Source organism: Eretmochelys imbricata, chromosome 1, assembly GCF_965152235.1.
Source record: "Eretmochelys imbricata isolate rEreImb1 chromosome 1, rEreImb1.hap1, whole genome shotgun sequence".
NCBI lineage: Eukaryota > Metazoa > Chordata > Testudines > Cheloniidae > Eretmochelys > Eretmochelys imbricata.
This window is the reverse complement of record NC_135572.1, coordinates 28463611-28477455: the sequence shown is the minus strand read 5'-3', so window position 1 is coordinate 28477455 and position 13845 is coordinate 28463611. Positions and strand designations below refer to the sequence as shown.

The 13845-nt window shown below is 42.9% G+C and overlaps 1 protein-coding gene across 1 annotated transcript in view; it reads left to right on the top strand.

Annotated features, from left to right (window-relative positions):
* Positions 1-13845, top strand: part of SLC36A4 (solute carrier family 36 member 4) — a 245179-nt gene that overhangs the window by 14712 nt on the left and 216622 nt on the right. The window contains exons 3-5 of the mRNA XM_077805422.1: positions 10774-10897; positions 11773-11863; positions 13162-13250. Of these exons, the coding sequence (XP_077661548.1) occupies positions 10774-10897; positions 11773-11863; positions 13162-13250 (304 nt within the window). The remainder of the gene's footprint in view (positions 1-10773; positions 10898-11772; positions 11864-13161; positions 13251-13845) is intronic.

Here is a 13845-nt window from a genome sequence, read left to right as displayed (position 1 = left end):
GTACTACCCATCCCTCTCCTGGACAGTACAAATAGATAAAGTCCATTATTCCTTTAATATACAAGTGGAATAGTATACAAGTTTATTACCTTAAATAGTTACCCAGACACTTCAACTTAAACATGCTGGATTAGATAACACAGTAAAACAAGTATGTTAACTATAAAGAGAGTTAAGTGAGTACAAGTGATGAGGCATAAAGTCAGAAATAGCTACAGGAATAATAGATATAATGCTTACTAGTGTCTAACTTACACTATATTAAAGTCAAGGAAAATTTCTCGTCACATGCTTCCGGCAAAGTTACTGACCAAATTCTTCAGCTCAGGACTGTCCCACCCCTCCCGAACATCCAATGGCTGTTTCCTTTTATGTTCTCAGATGAAGAGAATGTGGTGGGCAGGGGAAGGGGGGATCCAGAGGGGTGTTTGTTCCTTCTTTTTATTGTTTCAGTCCCCCTCTTGAAAAACATTCCAGCTGGGAACTGGCGACAGTTGTGTAGAAGGATGTTCCCTACTGTTTTTTTCCACCTGTTTGATTTTCCTTTGTTTTCCCTTCCTGCTTGATGACTCTGTTTACTGTTTAGATGCAAATTACGACAAACATACACTCCTTTGTTCAAGATAGGCCTGTTTGACCAGTTTGGTGGTATGAGAGTTTTGGAACATACACTCTTAACATCATACAAGGGAATCTTAAACTTCACATACAGTGTTGCCACACGCTTTATCAGGACAATATTCACCATCAAAATTTGCGTTTTCAAATGATACCTTACAAGGCATACCTTGTACAATGATTATTACAGTAATATATGGGGTGTGAATACAAGGTGTATTCCATCACAGACCGAAAAATACTGTTACAGCAAGGGCACTAAATTTCAGTTAGTTATGAAATTTTTATGAAACAGAAAAAGGATATAACTTAAATTTACCATTGTCTCTTTCCTTCTGTAACTGCAATTAACCAGGCTGTGTCCAGAGACAGTATAAGGACTGAATCATCCCCTTCAAAAAGTGTTAGTTCACTTTAGAAATGTTACCTTTTATGTCCTTGGGATTCCACAATAATTAATTCTGTGCTCCTCCACTCAGCGAATTTAGACAATAACCATCTGTTTCTGGTCCTGTTTCAGAACTCTCAACTGATGCTGTCTGCTGTTCTTCAGGAGCTTGATCTCTGGCCTGACACACCTTCCCTGATTTGTTCCAAAAGGAAGCGCTTCCACGATGAAGTTATGGTTGATGCTCTTGACAGGGCGGACCAGGAGGTCCTGTATCAGAAGAAGAGGGATAAAAGACCTGCAGCAATGGCATGTTGACAGACAGGAGGAAAGCCTGAGGCTTGCCACCCAGGTGCGGGACAGGGTTTCAGTGCGGGAGCTGGCACTTGCAAAGGAGTTTCTGTTCCAGGAACTGTGGCTAAGGGAGGAGGACAGAGAAAACTGTTTCAGCAACTGCTGTCCATAATGGCTGCAAGAGTTTCCTCCCAACACCACGACATGATCACCTGGCAATGTATCCTTGTAACGATGCTGCCTTTGGTGGGACACAACTGAGTGTACCGATTCAGGACAAATTGCGTAGAGCAGGGCAGTTACAGCCCAAGGCTGGGTTTCCTTTACTTCTAAGGCACACCAAAGCAGCCAAACAGAGAGGACTTCGGTCTCACCCCACTGGCTAACCATAAGTCATACAAGCATTTTCCTTAGACACTCCAGTTTCCCAGTATCACCACCAGTGACACTTGTTACGGGGATGAATGGTTATGAAAACCAACACCCCAGTAAAGGAAAAAAGATTCCCTCGATCCCAAAGGACCAAGCCCTAGACCCAGGTCAATATACAAGTCAGATCTTATCCACAAATCATGCTGTTGCCAATCTTTTAGAATCTAGATTTAGAGTCTGGCTGGTTACTCAGTGGGCCATTAGAGAGGACAATAGGACTTCAATGATGCTAATCTCCCACCTTCGTGAGAAGCTTCCTGGGATGCTGCTTTGATACTGCAGGGTCATGTGATCACGTCACCTGGTGCTGGACACCATCTTGGACTGCTAGTATTTTTCCATGAGTAGGGGGTGGAGATTAAACTGGGAAAAAAGGATTCCCGCCATATGTAAATCCTATTTAAGGCTGGGGAGTGAGTTAATCAGGGTTGGTTCTTCACTGAATCCCCGCCCAAGATGACTGCTAAAAATACCTAAGACTGAACTGGGGAAGAATTGGACCCACGGTAGAAGGTATCTGGTCTGTGAAAGGAATATCTGGAATTCTAAATTGCAAGCAAAAGAAGTTTGTCTTCAAGAATCTCTGCAACCAGCTTAAAACAACATTTAGGGTGAGAAATTACTGCTTGTAGCCAGTTTCTGTAGTGTATTAAGCTTAGTTTGCATGTTTGCTTTATTTGTTCATTTGTAATCTGCTTTGATCTGTTTGCTGTCCCTTATAATCACTTAAAATCTGTTCTTTGCTGTTAATAAATCTACTGGTTCATAGAAAACAAAAACTTGTGCAATTCATAACTGGGGAGCAAAAAGCTGTGAATATCTTCCTCCACATTGAAAGAGGGGGTGATTTTCATGAGCTTACGCTGTATGGATTTCTGTGCAGCGCAAGACCATACCATTTTGGGTTTACATCCCAGAAGGGGTGTGCACTTGAGTGCTGGGCAATCCCCAATCTGAGTCTTCCTACACAGAGCTGATCTCGGTGTCTGTGTCCCTTTGCAGCTGGGTGTGGCGTTACCTGAGTGTGTCCTAGAGGAGGCTTGAGGGTCTGGCACAGCAGGACAGGGTGAGGGAGCCCAGGCTGGTGGAACAGGCGGGCTCAGTGGCACCCCGGAGTGAGGGGGTAACCTGTCACAACGGGAAAGGAGAACTTGGGGGAGATGTAGCACTGAGGGGAGGGGTGGATGGTGTCGGGTATTAACTATTTTCTGCCCTCTTTTGTGTGTGTGTGTGTGTGGTTTTGTAATGGCAGCTGGCCTGCCCAATACTGTGTGTCTTTTAATATTTTAAGACATGTTCACAAATAACGCTTATGTTTTTCAAGGAAGTTCATTGTTATCACTGCATCACATCATGCAATCACGATATGAGAAGATAAAGCTAAAACCATGTTCAGGAGCAATTAAGCATTAGTAAACAAACCATATTCATCTATTTAGCTAAGTACAGCATTTCACATTTCAGTAAAGGCAGTCTGTACATTCATGCTTCCCCCTCTCACCCATATTCCTTATTCATCATGGCATTCAGACTTGCATTGCCATCAAGTCCACACCCCTACCAAGCACTGCCCCCTACCCTTCCAAAAAACCAAAATGAACAAGACACTTTTCCTCCTGAAGCACATTCATACATGTACTATTCCCCCTCTTCCACTGAGCCTTGGAAGTCCATAAGTGAGAACACGAAGCATCTCTGACTTCTGCTGCCCGGCTGCAACCAGCTCCAGCAGTGGTAGGTGCACTTTCTGGCTGAGGGTACCAATCCAGCGTCCCTTTGCAGTCATAGGTCCATTCAGGGGGAAATGGCTCCCCTCTGGCTTCACAAAAGTTGTGAAGAGCACAGCAAGCCACAGTCATGTGGACAGCATTGATACTGGCATGGGTTTTTAGAGACTTCCAACATGCTTTTAATTTGCTGAAAGCACATTCAATAACTCTTTTACATCTGCTGAGGGTGTAATTTAAATCTTTTGCCTGGGACTCTGAAATCAGAGTGTGGTTTCATAAGTCAAGGCAAAAAGTGGGTATGCAGGGTCCCCCAGAGTAACAGTGGGGACAGTAGCACCATTTAGGTCAGTCATGGTGGGAATAGTGTTCTCGTCTGTCCATGAATGTGGACTCCTGAGTGGCGAAACGCTGAGGTATTGTGAACTTTTTCCAGTACTGCTCAAGTTGACTTTCATAAATCTGCTTCTGTGGACCACTAGTGCCCGTGTAATAATGGAGTAATACCCTTCATAGTTTATGTACTTGTGCTCCTTGAGGAGGGCAAACTGTGAGCGCACAAGTCCCAGAACTGGTCCTGGCACAGTTAAGCAACCACATTCTCTCAAAGCCAGCCACTACCTCAGGAATATATTTAATGTCTGTCACCTTGGGGTAAACTGCATGCCTGATAGGCTCAGATATCTCCGCCACCACTTAACCCACAGTCAACTTTCCAACCCCACCAGTGCCAGTGGACCCATAGCAGTCTGGAGTAGCCAGCTTCCAGACAGTTATGTCAACCTGCTTCTGGACTGGCAAGGGTGACCTCAGTTGTGTCTATTTACACTGGAGGGTGGGGGCATGCTGCTCACAAGCTCCAGAAATGTGGCTTTCTTCAACTGCAAAAGTTCTGGATCCATTGCTGGTCATCTTGAGTATGCATGCTGATGTGATCCCCTGGTCTGTGCTTGCAGCCCTGCACCAGAAGCTGCAGTCTATGTAGGGGACATCAGCGGCTCTGCCAGTTATACTGAGCAGCATCTGCCAGTGTGAGTCCGCGGTGCCAGGGTACTCCTCGTGCAGTTGCATCAGGTACGTTTGGTGGGACAGAAAATGTGTCTGAAATGTCCACTAGTGCCTTGAGGATGCTCTGCCACTTGGCTGACAAAGCAGTGAAAGTACAAGCATGAGAACTTCGTTAAAAGGTGCCTTCTCCGGTTGCTTGGAGCGCACAGACCAAAATGACTGCTCAGCAGGCTGTGTTTGGTGGGCTGTTCAAACTTCCTGTAATGTGCTGGGTGGGCAGTGAAGTTTTCTCATAATGCACCGCTATCTAGGGTTACAAGTGTTTCATTTTGGGGGCGTGCTAGGGACTCTGGGATATGATTATTTTGGCTCAGGTCTGCGTGCTTTAGGGTGGATGCCAGAGCCCCAGGTTTGAGCATAGGTTAGAAAAGTCTTAACGTGGGGTTAAAAACCAACGTAGATGCTCAAGCCCAGGGTTCCCTAACATGGGTCAGCTGACTTGAGTCCCACTAACCCTGGGCTTACATTGCAGGGTAGATATATCCTAAAACTTAATTTTGTATGGCATAGAGAGCATTTACTGGTACATTAAGAACATGAGTGGCTATACCAGGTCAGACCAAAGGTCCATCTAGCCCAGTATCCTGTCTTCTGACAGTGGCCAATGAACAGAGAGAATGAACAGGTCAGGTAATCATCAAGTGATCCATCCTCTGTCGCTTAATCCTCCTTAGGCGTCTCTTTTCCAAGCTGAAAAGTCCCAGTCTTATTAATCTCTCGTTCCATACCCCTATTCATTTTTGTTGCCATTAAGGCACTACTTTATAAATGAAACTAAAGTACAATTTTTAAAACAAACTCCTTTTAGAATGAATTGTTCTTGCTTGTTTAAATGATTGTTAGTCGTAATAATTCATAATATTCAGTAACTGGAAACCCAAGTCAGGGTGAACAAGTGAGGTTCCACTGAGTTAACAAAAGAAAAATAAATTATGGATTGCAGACTTTCCAAATCCTGAGAGCAGTTAGACTCTAGCATAGCTGCATCAAGAGCAAACACTTAGTGTAGGCAAAGTTTATACCAGTGCAGCATGATTTGCATCATTTTCAAACTGGGGGACAATGCACCGTTGTAAATTGTACCGGTGTTAGAGATTCATAACGATACAAGTTACGCCTGTGGCAAATATCCTAGTGGAAAAGGTTTAGCACTTCGGCTCCTGAGGCTGTCACAGGCTTATCTCGGGCTTTCTTGCAATTCCTGGCCAATGTGAAGCCCAGGTTTCCACTGCAGATCTCTCTAAACAGCAGAATTGCCTGTGCTGACTCTCCTGCTATCGACTCTTCTATCAACAATCCTGATTTAGCCACAGCAGGGCTGGGCAGTGCCTAAGGATAACCATAGTCACGGAGTGGCTGATCGACTTTATAGGAAGAGGATGCTGCTATCAAGAAGCCAGAGTACTTTGACTGATTAAAGAGGGACAAAAACAACAAATAAGCTAAAGCTTTTCTATTTCACTAAGAGACTAATGTCTTTCCTTCAACATTGGCTGAGCTACTGCACTACTTACCTGTCCAGGCAGAAAAATAGCAGAGGAAGAAGTTATTGCTTATCAATCTTTTTTTTTTCTCATACCAATACCTTCATGGTTTCTCCTGTGCTTGCATTTTAATGCAGTAGAAGGTCCCTTAAAGAAAAATCTTCTGAGCCACTGTGTTCTCCAAATCTCTCCTTAAAACTCACTTTTTTTGCGATTAAGCCTGCAAAATACTTGACAATGGCTAAGCAGCTGGTGTGCTGTTTCTTATTATACCATTCATAATTGACTCACTGTTACCTTGTGCTGTTTTTGTCTGCATCCAACTGTTGTGTCTCATACTCTCTAATTAAATTGTAAGCTGTTTGGAGTAGACACTGTCTTCATTATGTTTATATACAATGCCCAATGAGGTCCTGACTGCAGATCAGGGCTTTTGAGTGCTACTGCAATACAAATTAATATTTGCTTAAGCTCAGTACCTCCGCAGGAGAGAGGGTCCCTCCTTGTTTTCTCCTGCTGAGCTCCCTCACCTCCTAAGGCTGAACTCCTTGTGAAGATGGTAAGCACAAAGAAGTAAAAAGGCAGCTGCCTTAGGCACATGATTTCAATGGCTCATGCACTGCATCTTGATCAGGAGTCACTGTGTAGTAAATCTTTTTTTCTTTCCTTTTTTTCTTTTTTTTTTTGGTAAGGAACATGAGTGAAGAAAAGACTGCAGTATAGTTCATCTGCAGCATATGCATGGAGGTTGTGGTTCTTTGTACCATAGACGTTTTGTTCATAATGTAAACTAGAATTTGCATAGCTGTTGTTCAACAGTTTATAAATATCTGCCATTTCATTTCTTTCGCAGAGCAGAAATGTTATAATCCAGAGAAATTATACTACATAACCGATCATTCTGATTTTGCTGTCTTATAGCTGCTGAGGCAAAAGAACATCTGTAATTTTCTTGGCTCTGGATGATGGAATATTGATAACTAGGGAAAATGGAAATCTGTGCTTCCCTCAAAATGTGTGCAAATCTCTGGTGGTTTTATTTAAAATTTCGGAATTCGTTTCTATTTAACCATATTCTTATGTTTTTAATTGCATGCATGAGTTTCCCTCCATCACTTCCCCACATATATTAAAAAACTGAGCTAGGACACTACAATTAAGGTGGAAGTGGGCTATTCTCAACAGGTGACAAGAAGGGGTGAATACCAAGGAAGGGGAAAAAAAACACTTTTGTAGAGCTAATGAGGCCAATGCAATCAAGGTGGCCCATTTCAAACAGTTGACAAGAAGGTGTAAGTATCAGCAGAGGGAAATTAGTTTTTGTAATGACCCATCCACTCCCAGTCTTTATTTAGACCTAATTTGATGGCGTCCAGTTTGCAAATTAATTCCAGTTCTGCAGTTTCTCTTTGGAGTCTTTTTTGAAGATTTTTGTTGAAGAATTGCCACTTTTAAGTGTTGAGAATAGGCCACTTCCACCTTAATTGAATTGGCTCGTTAACACTGACCCCCCACTTGGTAAGGCAACTCCCATCTTTTCATGTGCTGTGTATTTATACCTGCCTCCTGTATTTTCCACTCCATTCATCTCATGAAGTGGGTTCTAGTCCACGAAAGCTTATGCCCAAATGAATTTGTTAGTCTCTAAGGTGCCACGAGGACTCCCCGTTGTTTTTATTGGAAAGAAGAATACTCAGAAGTTCAGTAAAAGTTTAGACTGTGTAAGGAGTGTATGGTTTTATGGTAGGTTGACGTGCAAGGGATGTTCCAAATAGACAAGAAGGAATGGTGGTTCTTTCCTGAAGGAGCTCACAATCCAAGGACACGTGGAAAGACAAGTAGAGAGAGGCTACGAGTATAGGAAACAATATATAATTCTTCTGTACTTATTGTACATGTCAATCAGTTCTCTGTCTGTAGCATGGCAGAACTGGGGCTTCAAGTGAAACTTCTCCCTACAAAGTGCAGGGGTCTTGTGGAGGAGCTCAGAAAAGGCATGCCATGCATGGGCACCACATAGAAATTTTTATGTAAGAAGCTGGCAAATGGTAGTCAATTGTGGAAACGTGAGAACAGAGGAGATGGGGGAGTGATGCAAATCTAAGATAAGTAGGGATGCGTAGAGCTTTGAAAGTGATAACAGGAAGTTTGAATTTGATGCAACAATGGAGGGATTCAGAGAGGGGAATTATGTGATCAAAACCAGCAGGGAAGATTACTTTCATTGTAGCATTTTGTGTCGACTAGAGTGAGGCAATGTGGGTTTCATGGGGAGAGGAAGATGTTGCAGTAGTTGAGACTTTTGGGTGGACTTTCTTGGAGGTGGCCAGCTCTGCTCATGCTAATGCAATCTAACTTCTCTAGTAAACTGATAAAACTCCAGAGACAAACATCTTTTTCCTTTTTGGAAAATGTTTGAGAGTAGAACTGGTCAGAAACTTTCTGATGAAACAAAGGTCAGGGGACTGCCCCAGAGCCATGGACCCCAGAGCTTCTAGGGTCAATGACACAGGGACAGAGGTCCAGACCCCACTGCTTCCAGGGCCTGTGGTTCTGGGGCACATGTGCAGACCCACTGATTCCAGGGTCTGTGGCTCTGGGGCAGACAGTGTGGCAGGGTTTCCATGGTTTCTAGGTTCCCTGCTATGGAGCTTCGAGCCTGGGAGACCCAGCTCGATCCTGGGCTCTTGGGACCTATAGGCTCCCAGTTCTGAGGCAGGGAGCCTGGAAACTCTTGGAGCCTTGACTTTCTAATTGGGACTCAGCTCCTTTCTTCACAGCTGGGAGTCTGGAAAGCGCTGAGAACCAGAGCTCTAACTGGGGCTCTCAGGGCTTCCAGGCTTACTGTCATGGAACCTGAAATGGGCTGCTTCATGTGGGGGGAACACCAGGGTTTCCAGTCTCCAGGCTTGCATAGGAGTAGAAGTGCTGGTGTCCCCAGGGCAGCCTGCATTGCAGGGCTTGGAACTGCAGATACTTGGAGCCTTGGGTGCTGCTGTGTGAAATTGACAAGAATGACAATCTCACACAGCAGCTGGTGTTCCTGGGGAACAAACTTTCATTTCAGAAATACCATATCTGATATGTCCGAAATAACAATTTTTGGGTTTCTCATTTCAGTGAGAACTAACTGACATACTATGTACTGTAGGGCAAGTCATTTAACCTCTCTGTTATCTCCAATCTGTAAAACAAGTATAATACTTTACAGTACCCACAGTGTTGAGGATGGATTGTACAGCACTTTACATTTTCCCGCCCCCACAAGATTCTATAGAAATGCTGAGTGTCCACCTAACTATTTCCCATCAGCTTTCCTCTGTGGCTCTCTTTTTCTCTCCTCACAATCTCCCTCACTCATCCTCTGTGACTTCATCTTCCAAGATGTGGCAGAAGTGGATGACTGGAAGGGGACTGAGGAGGGAAAGAGGCCGGTTGGGGTGAGGGAGGGCTCCGGGGACTGGCCTTGAAGGACAGGGGTGGGGAGGACATGAGGCTAAGGTGGGGGGTTCTGGGGACCACTTGGGAACAGTCGGCATGAGGCCAGGGTGTCTGTGTGGGGCTCCAGGGACTGCTCGGTGGTAAGAGGCATGAGACTGGGGTGGGGGTTCCTGGGCAAGGGGCATGAGGCCATGGGGTGGGTGGACTCTGGGGACCACTCAGGGCTGGGAACACGAGGCTGGGAGGGTGGGCTCCGGGGACTGCTCAGGGTGGGGGAACAAGGCTGATGGGGTGGGCTCTGGGAACCTCTAGGGGGCAGGAGGCACATGGTGGTGGGGCACACCACCTAAGCAGGTCGTTCACAAGTCACCACAAGTGGTCTCTTCATCCAGATCAATTTTCCACTGGTGGGGGATTCCCCACATGGACCTATCTGCAATAAGAACAAACAAAACATCATGTTTTTTGTTTCCGAGTGAGTTACAGCATGGTTTCATTGACAGATGATTTCTTCCTACCCTAGTCGAAAGGCCTGCTGTATGCCTTCCTGTCAGTTCTGCTTCTGTTCAAAGTCTTGTTTAAAGTCAAGCAAGGCCGTTCTCACCTTATACTAGTAGCCCCAGCATGGCCCCATCAACATTGGTTCTTGACTTTACTAGCCCTCCTTTGTCACTCCCACGAGACGCAGATATGATCTCCCATTTGGTTCACCCAGAAAGGCATTTCCCCAGCTCAAGCTCATATTCACCGTATATCGGACTATCTTTTGTTTCTGAAACGATAAGGATTAGCTGTTCAGTTCCACCAGAGTCCACTTGGTGGCTATTTCAGCTTTCCACCCTTTCATCGATAACCGATCACTTTTTTCAAACTCTACGCTCATCAGATTTCTGAATGGTTTGGACAGATCATATCCACAGGTACACACCCAGGTTCCCCTGTGGAACTTAAATTTAGTTCTAGCAAAGTTGATGGATCTCCTCTTTGAGCTGCCCGCAACCTGTTCTCTGCTACACCTTTCTGTGAAGGTGGCCTTGATTGCTATTTCCTCAGGAAAGAGGGTAGAGGAATTGCAAACCTTAGTATCAGAATCTCCTTATACAATCATCTTTAGAGACAAGGTTTTCCTTTGACCTCATCCAAAGTTCCTGACTAAAGTGTTTTCAGTTTTTGCGTTGACCAAGCACACACCTACAGTAGAATGGACATGTGCAACACATCTTGAAGAACAACAGTTACAGAAAAAGATTAGGAACTGTTTCATTTACTGAATATTTCTAAATTTGGTCATAGTACTAAAATGGTTTCTTGTATTGTACAGACATGGAAGTAATGAAGCCTTTAATTGGAGAACAGAATTCGGACAGCATCTCTGATGATGAGCATGAAAATGAATTGTTGCCAGTTGAGAAGCATTACCAACTTGATAATAAAGAGGGCATCACGTATGTACTGTTTTAAATGTCATTCTCTTTAAAATTTATTACATTTGACTTGATCTTTGGAAATATCTCTGTGCTTTTAAGGGATTTCCCCATGACTATAGCATGGCTTTATGATTCTGCTGTGGGAATCCTCACAGACAGCTTTTTGGTAAGCCAAGCTCTGGTGTAGGACGATTTTGGGTAGGCCCTCAATTTCCAGAACTTGACAGTGTACTGACGATAAAATAAGACATTTTTTGAATGACTGCACTGTATATAAAGTGTTTGAGTTGCTCAGGGTCTAAGGAACTCTTATTACAAAACAAATCAAATTTATTTTAATACTATTTCAATTATATGGGAAGCATCTAGAAGACCTTGGAAATAAAGTTTAATGAACCTGAATGTGGATTAATTTGGGGGTCTGAAAAAGTTTTCTTTGATATATTATTTAAGTTACTCTTTGTCAGACTCCTGGTTGCATCTACAACCATTTAAAAGGCATAACTTTTAAAATAGTTTAGGCAAAAATCAGCACAGCATCAGCTTGTTGCACTTAGTTGCCCCTCTCTCAGGCAAAAGGAGAGTCTCACTGCACAATTAAGATGAAATCCAACAATTGAAGTGAATTTCCAGATCAGGGACCACTCCCCTGAGAACACCTGGCTTCAGTCTCTCAGAACTCAAATCCAGACACTGATAGGAGTATCCAAACTGTTTTTGCTTTGAGCATCCGATCTATTTTTGCTGTGTATCTTTCACAAGACTGCCTTGATCACCTTGAAACATTTAAAGCTTATAAATTTTATCTTCACATTCTATAAACTGATTGGTGAAAAGCTATCTGAATGTTCTTCAAAGCCTCCACTGTGACTCTGTATTATTTGTATTTTCAGGTTTGTGCAAACACTTACTCATCTCCTTAAAGGAAACGTTGGAACTGGGCTTCTAGGGCTTCCACTTGCGATAAAAAATGCAGGCATTGTGGTAAGAGCTTTTTCCCCCTTACATCTGGAAGAGATGCATAGAAAACGTTAGCACATCTCTGCAGTTCAGAGTGATAAAACTAAAATCTAGGTAACTTGATTATATGATCTATTATGTCAATATCAACTTGAACAGGGCATCATCTTAGTTTTCCTTTCCAGAGTCTAGTTAGAACTTGAGATTAGGATTTGGGATTCCTGAACTGGCCATTGGCTCATTATGTAACATTAATCTCTATACACTGCATTTTCTAGAGCTGATTGGAAAAGTGTGTGTGTGTGTGTTTTGTTTTTGTCCCCTGAAAAAAATTCTGTGAACTTTCTGTGAAGTTTTCTGTGAAAAATTGAAAACCGAAAATTTTTGGTTCAGAAATGCTGCCATGGTGCCTAATGTGAGTTGTAGTTTGGATGCCTCATTTCCTCCTTCTCTTCTATAGATTGGGCTCCTTAATTGGATTACATCTCCTGTGATGCACCATCTTGCTGATCTGGTGAGATGGTTCATGGAAACCTCATGGCCACTTTGCATCATGGCAGACATAGTCCAGTTGGGGAGCCTGGCCCATAGGGGAAAATGAGGGCATAAAGCACCCAAAGTAAAACTCCCTTGAGGCAGTGTGGTAGCATTTCCAAATAAAAATGTTCCATTTCTGGCTGCTCGGTTTACATTTTTTTTTTTAAATTTTCTGTCAAAAGCAGATATTCTGTGCAAAATTTTGTTCAGTCAAAAATCCAATTTTCTGTCCAAAATATAGCTCTGATGAAAAATTTTCAACCAGTCCCAGTGTTTTCCCTTATTTGTAATATTTATCATTGTTTTTAGGTCCTCTGGGCAGGGACCACATCATCTTCTCTACTAAGCAGCACCAAATATGCTGACTTGTAATGAAAAAGACCCTCAGCATTGAGGACAAGTTTGAATGTGCAAAATCACATCTTTTTTGTGTGATACATTTTTCATGGCAAATATTTTTGTGAAATTGTGGCTATTGGGATAAAATCTTTACCCGCATTTACTTCTTTCCCTTTGTTCACCATCCCATCTTGTGCTCAGTCCTTGATGTAAAAGCCACATGAGTCCTTAAGCTAGCAATCAAAACTTGTTTGGACTTGCAGTACTTAGTTGTTTTTCTATTTACCATATTTGTTTCAAACTTTTATGGAGGTGATCCTTATTTGATAAAATGTGAAATGTCATTTAAAGAGTTTTTTTTCCCCCTCTATATTTCTGTGAAAATGACTCTTCTTAGAGGATTTCAGGTATTTACACCTCATTTCCTACTTTCTTTCTCCATATAGCTTGGACCAATCAGCCTTGTGCTTATAGGAATTATATCTGTTCATTGTATGCACACCTTGGTACGATGCAGCCACCATCTGTGTCAGAGGTAAATGTGGAGCTATTTGTTACATTATGGCATCTGAAGTCCCTCAATTTTTTACTCTGTTTCATTTCATGTCTTCAGTCTGCAAAATGTCTTGGTGCTCTAATAATCTCTTCAGAGGTATCTGTCAGAGCCCAGGAGGAAGGAGCATGTAACTTCTTTTGGTGCAACTACCAATGATGGCTTCTAGCTGGCATGCAGGAATGCTTACTTGTTTGGCATCGTCTTTTCTAGAATGCTTTGAACAATATTTGTTTAAATACAGTTCATTTTCTGCCTACTGTTCATGTGTTCTAAACTAGGCTGGTTCATCTTGGATGGATTTGCACCTTATTCCATACCCATAAATGGAAAACAACCCCTGTTTCTCTCACTGCAGTTCTAGTTGTTTAGCCCTAATTTTAAGAGTGAAGGAGTCTGAGCAAAACAAGGAGAGATAATGGAGAAAAGAGAGGCTCAGAGAAAGAGATTAAAAATGGGGTAGAAAAAGAAATGAGAGAGTAACAATCTAATAGTAAAAGTGAGTGGCTGAGAGAAGATGAGACAGATGCATTTTGGGAAGAATCCAAAAGCAACATCTTCTCTGGCAGAGCATTTT